The sequence below is a fragment of the Pipra filicauda genome, unplaced genomic scaffold, assembly GCF_003945595.2.
Source record: "Pipra filicauda isolate LSUMZ 115617 unplaced genomic scaffold, ASM394559v2 scaffold486_size446389_pilon, whole genome shotgun sequence".
Classification (NCBI taxonomy): Eukaryota; Metazoa; Chordata; class Aves; order Passeriformes; family Pipridae; genus Pipra; species Pipra filicauda.
The window spans coordinates 282031-300866 of record NW_024104627.1 but is presented as its reverse complement, the minus strand read 5'-3'; the positions used below and the strand labels follow the sequence as shown (position 1 = coordinate 300866).

Genomic DNA, 18836 nt, shown 5'->3' with positions numbered 1-18836 from the left:
TCGGAGCTGCGCAGCCCTCTCGGCCTCTCCGCCAGCGCCCAGGAGAGACAAAAGAGCCTCGTGTCCTCCGCCCGGCCCGAGCCGGGGCTCGCTCGAGGGCGAAGGCAGCGGTCGCCCTCCTGGCGCACAGGGCGGGCCAGGGGGTTCCTCGCGGTGCCCTTCCGACCGCCTTTTCATCAAAGGTGCAAAATAGCTCCGTGCGCGGTCTCCGGCACAGACCGAGCACCGCGTATCCCGGACAGCCACCACCGGGTATCTCCTTTTCTGGATATAACCGGGGAGTGAAATCCCATTAATTTCCCTGTGTTTATATTACTAAACGGTTATCGAAGAAGCCTTGCGCACAAATTATGACACTGTTGTTGTCTTGCAGCGTTCGACTTCTTGCCTAAAAAATAGCGAGTTTGAATATGTCACCGAAAATCACTGGGAAGAAATGAAACCCTCCCAACACTGCCTTGTGTTAGTGAGCCAGGCATTACTTTATTCTGGCCAAAGATATGTAGCGAATCATTCCAGCTACCTATATTCCTTTCAAGACTTTTCGCATATTTATACATTTTAGCAAATAAAGAAATTAACATGCATTGGTTCTAAGTTACACCATTCTCTTCATTTAATTAGTATTCTATCCCTTATTGGCTAATATTTGGTCCACATTCTTTGGTTCTCTTATAATTCTTCCTTAGTCAGAGAGTCTCCAACTTTCAGGCTATAATGTCCTTGTTAATTCCTGCTATATTTTCTGTTTACTCCAACATGTCTTTGAAGGACCACAAATTCAAGATTCAAGATGTCTGACCTTCAGCTCCCGCAAGCTTTGTTTACTAAAGCTAATCAGAGCTAGTCCACAGAAACACAAAGCTTTGATGATTTAAAGATCAAATTTAAAGATCAAAAATAATTCCTGTACTCTGCACTGGCAAGGCCTAAGCTAAACCCTACGTCTACTGAGAAGATTACAAAGGATTTGGCTATCCTAACAGTTGTCAGAGAGAAAAAAGGGGATGGCAAATAATTTGTTTCTCATATTCACAGCTTAGAACACAACTGTGAATTTGTTTTTGTGAACTGAAGTAGATTTAAATTAAGACAAAACATAAATAAGCCAAAATATTTAAAAAGGCTAAAGAAGTTCTAAAAATTATGCAATCTCTAACATTTAAGACTTTTTTTTTTTTTTTAAAGTAGTAGCAAAGGGGTATAGTTGATCTTAGTCTGAAATAGGAAGCTGGATTAGATTATCTCCGGGATGTCCTTCCGGTCTCGTTTTTCTGCAGTTCAATACTTTTGCATGAACCTGGGTAGGACAAAATTGGGAGCTCAGTCCAGGTGGTCAAATTTGTTAATGCCAAATGCATGGCTTTACCTGAACAGAGGAAGCTGTGAAAGACATATACACAGTTATGGTGGAGAGTGTTGCATTATTATTTCTTTGCACTGCTCAGTAAGGCTGCTGGCAACCCACACAGTTTAGTCTGCAAAAAAAATCTTAGTAATATTCCATTTGTGCTCATTTTTTTATGCTTGTGCTTTGCCTGACCATTTCAGCTATATTTTTTTTGACTGGCTTTAGTTATGAGGAAAGATTAAACAAAAATGTAAGAATTCTGGCCACTTTGTATTTAATATTTAATTGATTAAAAATCACCTTGGCTTCAAAGAAGAATTGCCATTTAAGTATGATTTAGAACTTTTATTCATACGGATATTTTTAGCTGGTGAGGACAGGAAGTCATCGTCCCAGGCTACAGGACTGAGAAACTGAAATTGTGTAGATTGTTCTTCCCATGATATGAAACTCCTTTTTACGCTATTTTGATCCTACTTTCTAAATCCATTTTTACAGATATCATTTACCTGTGATTCATCATCCTCCATTGTTTGAGGTAATCCTTTAGTCTCCTTTTGCCACTCTTCTTCTGTGATGTTTGTCAGGACCTCTAATATCTGTAATCAGCCCAGTCAGATTTTGGTATTTCATGGGTGTGCCAGCTACTGCTGCAGTGCATGAAAGCAGAATTTTACACCATAATTGCGATACAGGTCTATTATATGGTTCCAGAGTGTGAATTTACAGGGAAAAGGAGGAACTTAATAGGCTGGAAATCCCTCACTTCACTGCCTTATGCAGCGCACACACACTAGGACTCAAGCCTATTCTACCGCAATTCTACCGTGACCACGGACAGCTCTGATCCACATCAGAAATCAACAGAAATACCATTGTTCTATGACCTGATGGTACAGCAGAAGAATGCAAATGGATCCCACCACCAGAACTCATGTTTTAATTGAAAGTCTTCCCCAGAGATTCTAGTCTCTGTGTTTGGATATTCTTTTTTTAAGCTTTCACTCCAATTTGCATGTCGCCTGTTTCATTTCTACTTGGCAGAAAGCCAGCTGGAGGAGTATCTCTGCACTGCAGTGAAAAGCTGCAGCTCTGGAAAGCTACCATGTCAAAAATAAGCAGCAAGACTGAATCACCTGAAAACAGAAGGTACTTCTACTAGCTGTTTATTTGCAGGTTTATTGTTTTATTTACATATCTACCTGATCAGTGCAATCCCCAAGACAAACTAAATTGTTGCTGCTATCTAGGTTACAACACAGAGAAATAAATTAAACTCTTTTGATACATTAATTCTCTATTTCATAAAGATCATAGCCAGTGGTGTCACTACAATTTAATGTGAAAAAGACTTATTGCATCATCTCCTAATTTATGTTGAGAGCTAGAGCACCTTTTAAGATCTCAGTTTGAGAAAACTCCCTAAGCTAGTAACATCAATTGTAGCCTGCAGAGATAAATATTCTGTATTTTCCTCCCTTTCTGTGGTTGTCTTATTTCCTGATTATCTTCTGTTGGAGTCCTGTGACGCTATAGGTCCACATGTGCTTGCCAAAATGTCGACTGTCAGAACCTTCTGAGGTTTCAAGTATGTCCTCAATGCAGGCTTGGTGTGTATGAGGGAGCAAAACAGGGCAGGACTTATCTGCCCATCAAGTTCCTAAACTGTAGCTCTGGAAATCTTGTGGACTGCAGGAGCAGAAGCCTGACACTGTTTTAGGAAATGCTTCACATTATTGCTGACTTGTTTTACCATAGCTGGCTTTCCTGTCAGAAAAGACATGGGTTTTTTAATCTGAAATTACTTTCTGGTGCCTCTCCCTTGTTCAGCATGCAGAAGTCTCATACGTTGAGGTTGCTTAGCTTTTGCATATAGAAACACAGAATCATCAAGGTTGTAAGAGACCTTCAAGATCATCCAGTCCAACCATCTACCTGGCACTGCCACTGTAAGCCCTAAGCCACTAAAACCACATCACCCCGCACCAGATCCAAACAGCTCTTGAACACCTCCAGGGATGATTACTCCACCACTTCCCTGGGCAACCTGTTTCAATGCCTGACCACCCAAACAGTGAAAAAAAGTTTTCTGATATCCAGTCTGGATCTCCCCTGTCTCAGCTTGAGGCCATCTGCATTGAACTGCTTTGGAGCTTGGCTGGCCAGAATTGTGAGCAACACGGACTTGGGCCCTGAGTTAGGGCCTCTCCAGTCAGCCCAGACAGTAAGAATTGCTTGCACCGTGACCTGTCAGCACAGCCATGAGCAGCTCTCACCAGTTTTGCACTGGTGGCTAGCAATGGTCATATTGTTCTTGCATCTTGTGTATCTGGAATCCAGGAAATCCCATCACTTATTGCTGGAGAGCATCACACTTGTCTTTATTTGAACAGGAAGAACCACCAGGAAGCGATGAAGTCCTGACCTTCTCACTGCCATGCAATGGAGGAGAGAGAAGGTGAATGATGCTGCCAAGCCTTGGAATCTCCAGCACTGATGGCTTTCATGATTTATTGTGGGTATTGCAGCAACTCAACACCAGGCATTTAAAAATCTCCGTGGATTTCTCTATTGAAGTAACTAAATTCTAAACTAAACTAAAAACAAAACCAACTTCACCTTCTTTCAAAGGTCTGAGCATCCGAGCTTGCCGCTGTGCCGTTCTGTCCATCCTGACGGAAGGGACCAAGACCCCGCGCCCCAGCGCCGGCTGGAGCTCACCGGCAGCCGCCGTGCCGGCACGACCGGCCTCAGGCCGGCAGAGCGGGGGTGACAGGGCCGGGCCGGGCCGGGCCGGGCCGTGCGAGCAGCGGGGCCCCGGGGCCGTCCGGGGGGCGGCCCGGGGGCGGGGCGCTGGGGCCCGGGGCGGGGCGCTGGGGCGCCGGCCACGCCCTCTCTCCGCAGTACCTCAGGCCCACGTGCCAGCTCGGCCAATCAGGGAGGGGCTCGGAGCGCTTTAAGAGCCGCGCGCCAGTGAGCGCGCGCTGCAGCAGCGGCCGCAGTGTTGCCATGGAGACGGCGGCCGGGCCGGTCTCTATGGACACGGCGGCGCGGCTGCCGGGAGGGCGGCGGCACGCGCTGCTCGCCGTCATCGGGGAGATCGGGACGGAGCCGGAGCGGGGCGCGCTGCGCGGGGCCCTGGAGCGCGGTGAGCAGCGGAGGCGCGGCGGAGGGCCCGAGGCGAGGCGGGGGCGGCCCCTGCCCCCGAGCGGCGCGAGGATGCGCGCCTGCCGCGCCGTTCCCGCTGCCGCCTGGGCCGAGGCGGAGCTGCCGGTGCCCTCCCCGCCCTGCGGTACCACCGTCCCGCCGCAGGGCTTCGTTCCCGCTCTTCCCGGAGGGACGGCGGCAGGGGTGGAGCCTCGCAGGCAGCGGCTGCGGGAAGGGTCGAGGCGCTACTGGGGCCGCGGGACGGGGGCGGAGGCCGCGGGCGTCGAGCGGAGGCCGCGGGCGTCGGGCGGGGCCCCGCGGGGTCGGGCGGGGCTCGGGCCCCCGGCGCAATGCGGGCCCGGTCTCTGCGGCGGCAGGCGGCCTCCGTGGTGCAGCGACCCGGCCGCACCTGCGGACAGCCAGGCAGGACACGGCTGTAGAATTTTTTTCTCCCCTGAGCATTCCTTTATTTGCTTTAGTGACACGCAGTTAACGCTGTTTTTGAATGTCTTAAAGCTTGAAGGTATTTCATGGTTCTTTTTCCCCTCCGTCTCTGTTTTATTAGTGGGTTGATGAATTGCATTTTGTTTCCATCTTACCCCAAAGTTCTGTCTTCTTGGAGGAATTGTCTTGTTGGACTGTTCCCTGTGGTACCAGGGACAGCTGTGAACAGGGCTCTGTTGTGATGTGGCTTCTCCTTGTCTACAGGGCGACTGCATGAACCAGAGTAAGGGAGCGACATAGCATGTCACTCACACTATGCTTCAGGAGTGACACAGTGCAGGATAGGGCTGTCATAACATTTTGCTCCTTTGTTATCCATATCCTGATAGCACCCAGAGGCCTCAGCAATGAATTAGCCTTTGTATATTAGATACAGTGTTGTTTAAAATTAAGGGAGGAGGTGGTGAGATGGTAGTTCTTCCTTTGCGGCAGTTTCTGATAGTTTCTAGCAAAAAGAGAAAGGATAGGTGCTCATCTACATCATGACCTTAAGGGAATCCCTGTTCCAATAAGCAGTTAGTACATCTTCAAGAAAAAAGGTCACAGCCTTCTGTTTCTGTGGGCACTTCTCCCCCCCGCTCCCCATTTCCAAGGCACATTGATTTGAAAGATGCCAAGGATAAGTTATAACTGTTGGCCAAATTATGTTATTAGAGATACTTCTGTGACTGTTTTCCTCTCAAGCATCATCAGTACTGAGGAACAGATGGACAGTGCAATTTAAGAGAGGGATGGGTGTAAAAATGTCACATCTTGTCTAATTTCTCTACTTCATATTTTCCAGCTGTCTCTGCTGGCAGGCCACTTACCAGCTGCTTCAAGAGGGGTGTTTCATGCCTTTTCCAAGGGATGGCTTTAGTCAGTAGAGGTAGATGAGATTATGACAATTTGGCCTCTGAAAGACCTTCTTTGAAGGGGCTACTGCTTCCTGCACAATAGGGTGATCATCTTCACTTGGCACTTCACTGACCTGATGTGCCAACCTACACCCTTATCCATTCTCTGAAACTTTGAAATAGCGACAAATCAGACTGTAAACTAGTGGATTTCACTCTGATTCTGCAGTCATATGCTGATAACCTGGAAATTCCCATTGCAGAGGAAAAAGAAAACCATTTGCAACATAAATTGTAATTGCCACAGGAGAAGTAAATTCTCCCATTGGCCTTCACTGACTAGAAACCTGCTGAAATTCTGCCAAGTGCAAACACTTCTTTCATTTGCATGAGAGGGAGCCATTTCAGCAGTACTGGTAACTTACTGACAGTAAAAGTGAACTATTTGGGGAGCTGTAAACCTGGTTTTCAGTCTTTCCTCTGTCACTGACATGGAGTAGGACCTCCAGCAAATTAGAGGAGTTTTCCCCACTACGAAATGGGAGAATGACCTCTTCTTGAAATAGACCAAGATTTGCAAATTGGAAGAAAGAAATGAAAAACAAGAATGGTTAAAATGGCAGCAGAGTCTGGAGATCTGTCTAGTCAAACTATTGTGATTTGCAGATGTCTGTACCCTTGATTCAGAGACTTCAAGAAATGTGGAAATGGCACACATATGATGATTCCTGTTTCTTAAGTGTTAGGTGCTAGAGGGGGCTCACATGAGGGTTGTGTGAGGGTAGAACAGGCTGCTGAGCAGTGAATACAAAGGAGGAAAAAGCTGGGGTTTGTTTTATGTCTGTTCTGTTGGCTGTGGCACCCTGTCTGCACAAAAACCCCCAAACAAACAACAAAGTCAGCACTCAAAGAGATTTTTTCAGTCTATAAATCTCTTGCCCCGACTGATCCAAGAAGTATGTTTTATCCAGACTTCTTTCTGTACCTTGGTTCAGGAGAATGCAATAGTGACTATAGAACGTTACAGAACCTGCTTTTTTACAGGTGTAGAGCTTTGTAGGCTGTGACTTTAACCTTGGGATGCTTGAATGACGCTTTTTCCAAAATGCTGTCTAATAAATAATGGTCTTTTTTTCTGTTCCTGTGTGACTTTTGTCTAATTTTGAAACCATATCTGGAAGACTAGGTCTAGTATTGGGAGGAAATGCCAAATCTTTTAAGCCAATTACCTCAGCAGGAAATAAAACATTCACAAGGGCATAAGGAATGAGATGGAAAACTGATGAGTCACATGGTCCCTTACCCAGGCTTTTCACGTGCAAAGAGCTTGAACGTTTAGAAACCTTATTATAGTATAGTCTGCACTCTCGTGGCAGAGGATTCTAATCAACAATGCTCTGACTCCTGTGCCATGGAGTGATAAACTGGAATTGTGGCAAGCTGCGAGAGATTATAAGTAACCTCAGACTACCTGTAGGGGAAAAAGGTTGAATAAATACAACAGTGAGTGAAATAATTTCGCTCTTCCCTTTCCTTGCTCTGAAAGAGCATCTATTCTTTCTGCATCCTAGAAGATGTAGCAGTACCTCAAATAGCACTTACTGCTGCAATAGGACACGATGACAATGACGCAGCAGCTACAGTCAGCAGGATTTGCCCTGCAGAGTGCTACCTTTTTCCTGTCTAGGTCAGAATGTTCATCAGTACTGCATTAAGATGCTCTTATACTGGACATTTGTTTAAACAATTGTGCTGTCTAAGAGTGTAGCATAGAAAAACATTTTGTTCACCCTCTTGCTCCCTATCTTTTATTACATGTTTCATTTGTTTGTATCCCGCGTCCAAACTGAAAGGTGCTGGTAGGTTGTTTGTCTTGTTTGTTTTTCCTGTTTTGTTTTGGTTTTTTTCCCTAAGTTCAGAGGATTTACGGAGGGTTTTTTGTGCATTCTGCAGAGCAGACTGTCAGCTAACAAATAAGCTCTATTAGTCTGCTGTGTCAGGTGTCACCAGAAAAAGAAACAAACACGAAGTTTTCTTTAGCTGCTACAGACCCTGAGACCTGTGTGATGCAATGATTACGAACTCTCTCTCTTCGTATGTGTAGAAAGCTGGAGCTTGTATCCTTGAGGATCCTGTCCTGCCAGAGGCCAGCAGAAGCTGTTGCACAACCTGGAAAACTAGAACTGCAGTAAATGGGAATGATGTCTGCATGAAAAATCAACACGTGTCCCTTGAAAGAAAGCAGATATCAGAGGCAATAGAACTTTGCATTTTATGCAAGAGAGATGGTGGAAGAACTCTTAGGGAGGACCCCATCAATAAGTACTGGGGCTGAAATTCTTATTTCAGTTAACCTTAGAAGTCTGGCCTTCAACATCTGTACTTCAGCAGGCATGAGCACCAGAGGCTGGAGTAGGGATTCTTGCTGATATCCTGGTTTTGTTCATGGTGCCATAGTGTAGTGTTGCACCATCTAGGAGAGGCTCTTCCCTACTGGGATGTGAAGATCTGTGGTCTGTAGTGTTTGGTGTCTTCTAGAATGTACAACTGTTCACACTGAGGTCTGAAGGTGACTTCCCCAGTATGGCTTGGTGCCACTTGCTCTGGGAGCAGACGCAGCTTCCTGCTGTGATATGAAGGCAATTAGCTTGCAAAGACTATATAGATTAAAGAGCAAACTCAAAGGGTCTCAGTGGGATTAGGGGCTTTGAAGGAGTGATTAGGCAGAGCCAGTTGTGGGGAAGCTTTTGTGACTTGGAGGATGCACAGGCTATAAGAGCAGAGAAACTGGTGTCTGAGCTGTCAGTAACATAACCAGCCAGTAGCCCATCTCTACAGGTGACCAATGCTGGACAGCACAGAAGATGTAAAACTAACATTATGTATTTGCTTGGTTAGACAGCAGTGTAACTTATTTGGCCTCATTCCTTGTAGCTTATTGTCTTCCCTTGCCTGAAGCCCAAGTTGAATGAAAACTTTCTCACTGCATGTCCTTCAGGGAGAAAAGTTTTATGGAAGGTAAGCAACTTACAGCCCCTCTGCTTCTGAAGGCTTTCTTGATCCTAAGTATGGTCATCTAGAAGAGCATCACTGGTCCTTGTCTGTCCTGTTAACTTTTTCTCTGTTTGCATTTCTGGAGTAGATGAAATGACAGCTCACTGTTTTGTTGTTTGTTTTTTTTCCCCCAGGAATTCGTTCCTGGAACATTAATACTCTCTACTGTGACCTGAATCAGCAACTGCGGCTCTTTGTAACCCGACATCTGGCTCAGTTTTCTTCCGAAGTCAAAGGTCAGCTTTCTGGTTTATAGGCATTAACTTTTACTTCTGTTGGATCTGGGGAAAAAAAACCCCAAAAAAACCAACAACAACAGGATAAAACTGATTGTGATTCAATTAGTGACTTGTTTGCCCAGGATTCTGCAGAACTGAATGCTAAAGAACCATCTTAAAGGTATGTTTGATGCAATGAATTTAACTTAGAATTACATATCTTATTACAGAGAATGGTGTTGAATAGAAATATGTGCTGTTTAAAAACCTATTAAACCAGTAAGTCGGAATTCGTCTGTCCATCTTCTGTACTTTATTGAGGTGGCACAATATCGTTTTACTTCATTAGCTATTTACTATCTATGCGAGTAGTATGTAAGAGTAGTCAGATGACTTTCTGAATTCCTCTTCTTGAAGGCCTATCTCCCTTTCTGAGAACAATGAATAAGAGCATTATAAAAAAATCACATTAGCAGTTAGAAAGTGTGCTTACCTAGCTTGATAAAAGCTTTAACTCTGATTATAATACTTTTACGTAATGTATGTTAAGTTACTATAGTAAGCACAGATGACACTGTTGTGAAATCTATTTTATATAAAACTGTCTTATAGCTCACTGTATGTTTTACACTGTTGTCAAAGCTTCTGAATGTATTTTTCCAGTTGAGAAAGCTGTTCTCCTAATGGACAGCTGTGAAAGAAAGTACCTGGACTCTTCTCAAATGTACCACTGACTGAGAGGTCTCAACTCTCCTGTGACTTTAACATGGGAATGAAAAGTTGCCCTCCTTGCAAGGCAATGTGTGCATGTGTATGCATTTAGGGATTAAAATACTCTGTATGAAACATATCAATTGAAACACTCAGCAGAAGATGTCTCAGTTTGAAGCAGCTGTAACAGGGCCTGTGGTACAAATAGACCAAAGCACTAATAAGATACTGTGAGTATAACATTTGCCCAAGAATTCATCTAAGTCAGAGTTGAAATATCTGGATTAATATTAGCAAAGTGTATCCCATTCACTTCCCTTGCTTGGTTTCTGAGGAGCAAAGGGTGATGAACCTGTTGCCAGTCTATGAAGACAGTTCCATGAGGGATCTGAGGAACTGCAAGTCTGTTAACCAACTATCAGGCCTATTGAGCAAATCAGCAGCAACTATAATAAAAGACAGGATTTGTGTCTACCTGGGAGGAGTTCTGCAAAGGGAAGTTCTGCTTTTCAAATGTCTTGTAGCTCTTTAAAGAGACCAGCAAACTTACAGGTAAGTGATTTAATGTACCAGGCAAAAATGTTTTGGGAATCTAAGTCCCTGAAGTCTGTTTAAGGAAGCCTATGGGCCACAGATTTAGGGGCCGGGCTTTGGTATGTAGAAGTTACTGAGAGAAGGATGGGTAGTAAACAGAAATTCTGATGTAAACTGTCTGTAGAGACTTGGTCCTGAACTGGAGGCTTGCAGCTTAACGTGGTACTAGGCATGCTGCCACTCTTCGTCAGAGCCCCTTGCCATCATTGGACATCTGCAGAGTTTCCTGTAGGACTACACATTCCTGCTAGCTCTGCACAGGATCTCTTTTCTCTAGTACATTTTTGGGGAAAGGAAAAGTGTAGCCAGCTCTCAGCTGCGCCTGATTCTGATGTGCTTAGAGGTAGACTTAACTCCACTTAAGCTGCTTTTAGTTTGACTAGGGGATTTAAAATAGCTCAACAGCCATCCCAGTGATCTTTTCTTTCAAATTATACTTTGTGTTGGCCTTCAAAAAACTTTTTATAAATAGCTAATGACATAATTGAAAATCAAGTGATTAAAAAAATACCATTCAGGTTGAATTTGATGGAACAAATTCTTGAAATAATGAAACATTGATATATACTTTTCTTGCCTCTGTAAAAGGATTATGAGAACTATTAAACACTTTTGAGTATTAGCTTGCATTTTTCTTTGGAAACTTAATGCTTTATGCTGAAAGCCATGAGGGTTTGTGTAAGAGTCTAATAACTAGCTGCCTTGCAGGAAGATGACCTTCAGGCTCTGAAGCCTTTCATGTTCAACCTAATAGTCATCCTTCACATCCTACTGATGCCTTTGTTTTACATTTAGTGCCAGTTGAGGATACGTCTGCCACAGCTCACTGAGAATGTGGCAAAGTTACATTATAGTTCCTAAAGGCAGCTGCCTTTTTAGATGAGCACTCCTAGAAGGCTTTTAACTCAGACCAGGAGAAGAATCTGTTTTACTGCCTGTGTGGAACATACAGGCGGCTACAAAGAGGATGGAGGCTTTCCCTTCACAAGGGGCAGACTGCAAGTTGCATTGGGAGAGTATTCAATTCAGTAGGAAATTTTTTTTTTCCTCCTGTGAGAACAATCAGTCACAGGAAAAACCTCCCAAGGGTCATGGTAGAGTCCTCATCACTGGAGGTTTTCAGGATGTAACTGGACAGGGTGCTAGATAATACAATTTATGTGTCTTTTCCCATGAGAAGTTGAACCAGGTTATCTTCTGAGGATCCCTTTCAACCTGGGCTGTTCTGTGCTTCTGTGAATTCAGCTTTGCAACAGTGAAAGGACAGGGAGTTTTACTCCTGGCACAAACCAGGTTGATATTAAGTTACAAATCTGATAGGGCGCAAAGGCAAATACACAAGCCCACCGTGCACATCTTAGTCTCAAAGTCTGAATTTGATCTTCCTTTTACAGTAACAAATATAGGTCAATGTTTTTACTTGTGCAAGTGATTCATCTTCCTGGAACGTGGAATGGCTTGGAGTGTCAATTTATGCCATGTGCTTTTTCCACTGCACTGCTTAGTTAGTCTTCAGTGATCAGTATCAAGTGCATGACAGTAAAAAAAGCTGCCTTGTTTATTCAAATCATAGCTTCTAGATAGTACAGATGATAAGGTTGTGTGTTCAAGCAAAAGCTGTTTTAGACAAGAGGCAAAAGACCGGTTGCTTGTGAAAATTAAATTACAGTGAAAGTGTATGTTCCTTACAGCTGTGGCCTCTTGCTAGAGAGACTTCTGTAACATAGATCATTCAGTGATGGATTTTATTCATCTCTTGGCTGTTAATAAAAGGACTGCTATATCCTTAATTTGCATGTTCAGGTAGCAAAAAAGTCAGTAGCTAGCACTATTTTTTTTTTTCACAGATGCAACAATGATTCTTTGAACTTTGGATGTGATTTGCAGTCCTTGAGCAATTAACTGTCCTACATCTTTTGTCTGCCAACGTACTTCTGACCAGAGAAATACCAAAGTGAGCATTTGTCAGCTTCTGTGCTTCTTCCTCATGTGTTTGAGGGCTGTATTTACTCTCATAGTAACCACACTGAGCATGACCTTAAAGATCCCATCAATTGCAGTCTCCTAAAATAGAGTTTCCCATGCTGTAAGTGCAGCCCGTGTTTCTCGTTGGTACACGTGGCTGCAACAATCCCAAGCACTGCTCTTTCCTCCTTTTCGGGTTGTCTATGGATACAGTGAGCAGCATGAATCACAGTGCAGACTTACATGACATACCTTATGAAATAATGATTGCACTATATCAGTACAGCCTTTGAGATTTTGACAAGCTTATTTGTTTTTTATTAAGAAGTAAGGTCATATTTTCTGTAAAGCCATGCTGATTGACATTAATGTAGTATTTCTGTTTGAATCTTTACTGCTGATGGGTTTTCCAGTCTTCTAGGACTTAAATGCCAGGGTGCTGGAGTTCAGATTGGAACCTGAGAGCTTCTTAGTCAATCTTGGATCTTGTACAGAAATTATCTTTTTGCATTTACTTGGTCTGATTGCTGCAATCTCCCACCACCATTACTGTTAAAATTTGATCGTCTTTAAAATATATTTTTATTTCTTTCAAATACAGAACGGGAATATTTACTGGATATTTTTGGCTCTATTTGACCTGCAGAGCTTAGTTTTAAAACAAGAGATAGCACAAAAGCGAAAACATGAAAGACCACATATATAGAACTTAATTTCAAAATGCTGCTTTTACCATCTTTAGCAGATGTTTTAATGGTAAGAGAGCTTCTCTGGACTACATATGAACTACATATCCTCAGGGTTCTCTTTGACAAATAACACCGGTCTGCATTTCACACATCTGATGCCAGCATACTGACCCTGCTTTAGCCTGTTGGGCCAAGGAGTTGTCAGGTTTAATCTGTTTGCCTTTTGTATTTCAGACTGTTCCTTTGTTCCTGCCATGAGTGCTGTGGTTCTCACTATGGCACCCAAAAGTTACGGGGAAGATAAGAAACTAGAGCCCCAATAAGCTATTTTGCACTTCAGCTGGGCAGAGGCTCAGCAAACAACAGTTTCTTGCTTTTGTGCTGTTCTGCCCAAATGGTTTTACTGACTGAAAGGGCAAATGGTGCTTCTTTTGCCCTAAAATTCATGTAAGCTTTAAACTGACCCTGTGCAACTCACATTTCTGTATGTATTTATTGTATATTTGAAATTGCTGAGGCTTCAATGAATCGTACAGATCTATTCATGGGAAGCATCATTCCTATGGAAGAAGTGATTTTTCACAGCTGCTCTGGTTCTGTTAAGCTTCTCTGCTGAATATCGAGGGGAAAATTCTGTTCAACTTTTTAAAAGCAAGTAAGATCAAAGGAAATGCCTTACTGGTTCAGATCAGGGGTCTACCAAACCCCAATGATTACCCTTTCCCCCTTATAGGTCCCTGCCTATCTATGCACAATGCTAGAATGAGGGATGTTCAGACCATGAGCAACTCCTTCTAGTAAAAGCTGTTTGACTCCTCTTGAATCTAGACTCTACAAATGCTATCTGCCTCCACAGTCATGTGTAGCAGCATGTTTCTGAAATTCACTGACTGCTATCTGGAGAAGAAATTCCTCTTCTATTTTTATTTGATCTAGCTTTCCTGGGTGCTCCCTAGCTTCTACCATTTGAGAGGTAATGACCCCATCTTCTAGCTTTGACTTTTTTTCTATTTTATTTTTTTTCCTAAATTGGAGAGTTCCTTTTGAGACTATTATGATAATGCCACTGTTTGAACATTTTAATCATTTTGGTTTTCTATGCTAAACCTGAATTGATAGACACAACACTTTATGATCTTCATAAGGAGCAACAGCACGCATTGTTCTCCCAGATCTTTTTCCCTCATGGAGTTCATGAAACTTTTAAAGAATTGAAAAAACTGATCACCTGCGAACAAGGTCCATTATTTATGAACTTTAGCAAAATATTGGATTCTTTATTTTAGTGAATACTCAGTGTTATTGCCTTTTTATAATTGTGGGCCCTATTTATGGTGCGGTGCTTATATGATTTCTTGTAATACTTGAAACTATAAGATTTCCAATTCTTATCCTTAACTCTTGTTCTTGAGTGATATCACCACAAAGCAAACCCTCCTACCTGCACTCCAGACTTCAGCAGCATCTGGAATCTGGCTGGCTTCCACAAAACTGGACTGAGACCTGTGCATGGCTGGCCCAGGGGCTGGAAGCTGGGGCCTCTTGATGGAAAGCTGGAATGACAGTTAGGGTTCAGCATCTGAGTGTGAAGACGGCATTTTTTCTGACAACTCGGGCATTTCAAGGGTTGCAGGTGTGGTTTTTATCAACTTTATATAAGTTTTTTTAATTTTATTTTTTTCCTCAGCAAGACACCTGCCATCTTTTAGTATGTAACCCATTTTAATGCTTCTGGTTGTTTTTTTTTTTGTTGTTGCTGTTGGTTTGTTGGGTTTTTTGGGGTTTTTTTGCCTAGAGGAGCGTTTTCTTTACGTTGATGATGTAGATTTATTCTCTGTTCATTGTTTTTTTAATAAGCGTTCAAAAATTCTGAGTGAGCCAATTAAGAACAAAAAAAAAAGGGGGGGGGAGGGGACATATGCTTCCACTCAATGCCAGCAGAAAACCAGCAAAGGCTGTTGAAGACATTTTCTCCATCTTGTCCAGTGACTGAGAGCTGTTAATTTTATAATGGTTAATGGATGATCTGTATGATGCAGAACAGTTCTTTAAACCGTGCTCCAGTAACTATTTCATGTTGTCCATCACAGTAGTTGCACACAGAATAAGGGCAGGGGGGAGGGTTGTTGGTAGTTGTGGGTTTGGCTTTATTTTTTTTTGTGTTGCAGTGACATATTTTTATATGCCTTTTTGACAAAGGCAGCATTCTCTTGGTGGCCATGTGCATTGTAAGCACAGCAGCTGCTGTGACACAGGGACCTCCCAAATAAGACAAGTTCTAATACATGCTGCTTTTGGAGTCTTCATGTTGCTCCATGTTTAGCAGAGGTGTTAGAGCTAGAGATACTTAGTACAAGTTAATACAAGCCTTGGGTGGTTTGGGTTTTGGTTTTTTTGGTGTTTGTTTTTGGTTTGGGGTTTGTTGTGAATGCTGCTAGGATTCTGGCATCAGTCGCATCTAGATTTTGGTAAGGAAAGCCTTGTGAATGTGTTGTGTATCGTTATTTTGCCATAGCTCTACACACTTTTCTCTAGTATCCCTAATGCAGTGGCTTAGAATAGGCTTTTCCAGTCCTTGTCAACTGGACCTTGCTAAGGCAAACAAGATGAGCCAAGGGGAAGAAGGATTAAGTAGGAAAATAATCTTTAACGTGTGACAGTTTCAGCAGCTGTGTATAATTTTCTGACAGATTTTTTTGATCTGTTTCCCTCTACTGTGCTGTGAATGCAGCTCCCCAACTCACTTCCTTTGCTTTTAAAGAATCCCTGGTACTGGTGTGGGCTCACGGACTGAGTCTGTGATCAGCTGCTCTCAATTCCTGTTTACCCAAGTCTTCCACTCAGGTTAGTAGCTTTGGGTGCTCCATGCTGCTGTCGTTCAGGGGCTGAGGACCAAGGCTGAGCCGTTACCGAATGCAATCTCATGGTTTGGCTGTCAGGTTCTGCTGTACTTCCCATGGTGGCTTCATGGGGTAGAAAGCCACTCACAGACAGCAAATGTGCCCTATCTCACTGCTCCAGCGCAGAGTAATGGGTGGTATTAATGTGCCAGATGCCAGAGAAACAGGCCATGCCATCAGCACTAGGTGCTTGTGCACCCTGGCAATGGTGGCAGGCCCTCAGCAAAGAGGACAAGGCTGCGGCTGCTGCTCTGCTGCACCCTGCACAGCCAGTGGGACCCAACGGAACTCCTGAAGTGATCTCATCTAGAATCTGAGCTGCTATTTTGGGAAATAAAATCTTCTAAGTCCATATTCAAAAGAGTGGAAAAACAGTGTGGACAGCGCCTGTTAATCCTATTTTGCACTGAGATTAATTGTTGTCATGTGCTACTGTAATTTTAATGCCATAATTCCTATCTCCTTAGAAAACAGATGTCCCACAGTCTGACTGGCTCTGTTCCAGGATTTTGCCTTGCTTTATTAACTATGGCATTGCTGGAACATGTGCCTCTTTTTTCCCCCCTGTAAGAATTTAACATTTCAGACCAGAGGCACCATTTTCCCCTCCTGATCTGATGTTGCTTCTTTCCTGGTAATCTGAGATGATGTGCTTTTTGCTTGATACTGAGAAATTATGATTTTCCTTGTGCTAGAAAATCAGGAATTCTAAAGTGGAGTTAATGGGGATCAGTAAGGGCTTGTGCCTAGAGGTTGCTTTTGAAGTACCAACTTATTTTCATTCTCTTCTGTATAGTGGAATGCCTTGCTGCTTTAGGGGATTGTGTGGACAGGCAATCAGCTTTTCCTTATTTCTTGCTATGACACATGTTACTGCAGAGGATCCACACCAGATCCCTAACCCATCTGTAATTCTGTAATCTTTTTTCTTTTCTTTTCTTTTTTACTTTTTACTTTATCCTGGTGGTCTGTGTGAAACAGTAGTGGAACAAATGGATCAATTCCTGAGCTTGAGCTTTGGAATACGAAGAACACTGCAAAGAAAATTTAATTCACTACCTGAACACAGTCTCCTGTTTTTGTTTTAAACCAAATGCATGTTTTAGGTATTGTTTGTGGGGTTTTTTGGGGAAGTGTCATGATTTTTGTGTTTTGTACACTTTTAGGTCTTTTAGGTAAGGTGTTCTTTTATTTAAATGCATCATTGATCTGTTATAAACCATGGGTAATTATCATAGAATCTCCTGAGTTGGAAGGGACCCACAAAGATCAAGTCCAACTTCTGTCCCTGTACAGGACATCCCCAACAGTCCCACCATGTCCCTGAGAATGTTGTTCAAATGCTCCTTGAGCTCTGACAGCCTTGGGACCATGACCACTGCCCTGTGGAACTTGTTCAGTGCCCAACTACCCTCTGGGGGAAGAACCTTTTCCTAATATCCAACCTAAACCTCCCTTGACACAGCTCCAACTGTTCCCTTGGGTCACAAGAGTGAAGAGATCAGTGCCTGCCCCTCTGCTTCCCCTTTTGAGAGCCTGATGAGCTCTGCCCTCAGTCTCCTCCAGCTGAATAGACCAAGTGCCCTCAGCTCCTCCTCATATGGCTTCCCATCAAGGCCTCTCACCATCTTTGTAGCTCCTCTTTGGATGTTCTTTAACAGCTTTAGGTCTTTCTTATACTGTGGTGCCCAAAACTGGCCCCAGGACTTGAGGCGAGGCTGTCCCAGTGCAGAGTAGAGTGGGACCATCACCTCCCTTGCCCACCTGGCGATGCTTTGCCTGATGCCCACCAGGACACGGTTGGCCTTCCTGGCTTCCGGGGCACTGCTGACTCATATCCAGCTTGCCATCGACCAGGACCCCCAGGTCCCTTCCCACAGCTGCTCTCCAGCCTCTCATTCCCCAGTCTGTCTGTACATCCAGGGTCACCTCACCCTAGCTGCAGAATCCAGCACTTGTCCTTGTTAAACTTCATATGGCTGGTGATTGCCCAGCCTTCTAATTTGGCAAGGTTCCTCTGCAGGGCCTCCCTGCCTTCGAGGGAGTCAACAGCTCCTCTCAGTTTAGTATCATCAGCAAACTTACTCAGTATCCCTTTGAGTGCAGAACCTGAGTCATTTATGAAGAGGACTGTGCCTAAACAGAGTACTACAGGCACACATGTTAATTAAAGGAAAATATTCAACATAGCCAAGAATTCCTGCTGTCATGGGGGGAAATGGTAGAGAATAAGCTTTCTGCCATAGATGTTCTATATGGGGCTCCTCTGCTGCAGGGGCAGTGAGACTGCTGTAGTGGAAAGCTGAGCCAGTACAGGTCACTGCTGTGGTCGACCTGCTCCCTCTCCCATCCTCCCTTAGGACTGATGTGTGTGGGAGCTGCTGGCAAAGCTGTCAGTACCATGCTAGTGGGGGAAATCCCGACGCACACATGCTTATTTGAGAGTAAGTCTTCACAAACCAGACTCTGTTGATATAATTATTCAACTAGAAATAAACCAATGCAGTTATTTTCTACTAAGAATTAGTCCTTATACATGACACAGACAGAAATAATGCTTGGTGAGGTTTTTCCTCGGTTTTTTGCACTTTATCTCCATGGATAACTAACTTTCCAATTTTGCAAGTTTCTTTGCTCAAAGCTCCTGGAGTTGAAATCACCACAGTCGTGATTTCTAAAGTTAAAACTTGCCCCATTAAATTATTACTCGTGCTTCTAAAACCAGACCTTGTGGTTAAATGTTGTTGGCAGTTCATGGAATTCAAAATCTTGAAGTGCATACAGAGGCAAAGAATAACTGGGTTTGTCCTGGAACAATCTCTTTTATCCTTCAAGGACAGAGGGAGTACATTGAGCTGAGCCAGTCC

The 18836-nt window shown here is 43.6% G+C and overlaps 1 protein-coding gene across 2 annotated transcripts in view; it reads left to right on the top strand.

The window, feature by feature from the left end:
• Positions 1-4393: 4393 nt before the first annotated feature.
• Positions 4394-18836, top strand: part of MAP1A (microtubule associated protein 1A) — a 59510-nt gene continuing 45067 nt past the window's right edge. Inside the window, exons 1-2 of one of the 2 annotated variants that reach the window (XM_027745396.2) lie at positions 4394-4499; positions 9027-9128. Coding sequence is in view for 1 of the 2 variants with exons in the window: in XM_027745397.2 (XP_027601198.2) it covers positions 9270-9291 (22 nt within the window). In the remaining variant the exon portion in view is untranslated. Of the gene's footprint in view, positions 4500-9026; positions 9129-9254; positions 9292-18836 lie in introns of those variants that run through there. The other variant, XM_027745397.2, reaches the window with a different exon arrangement.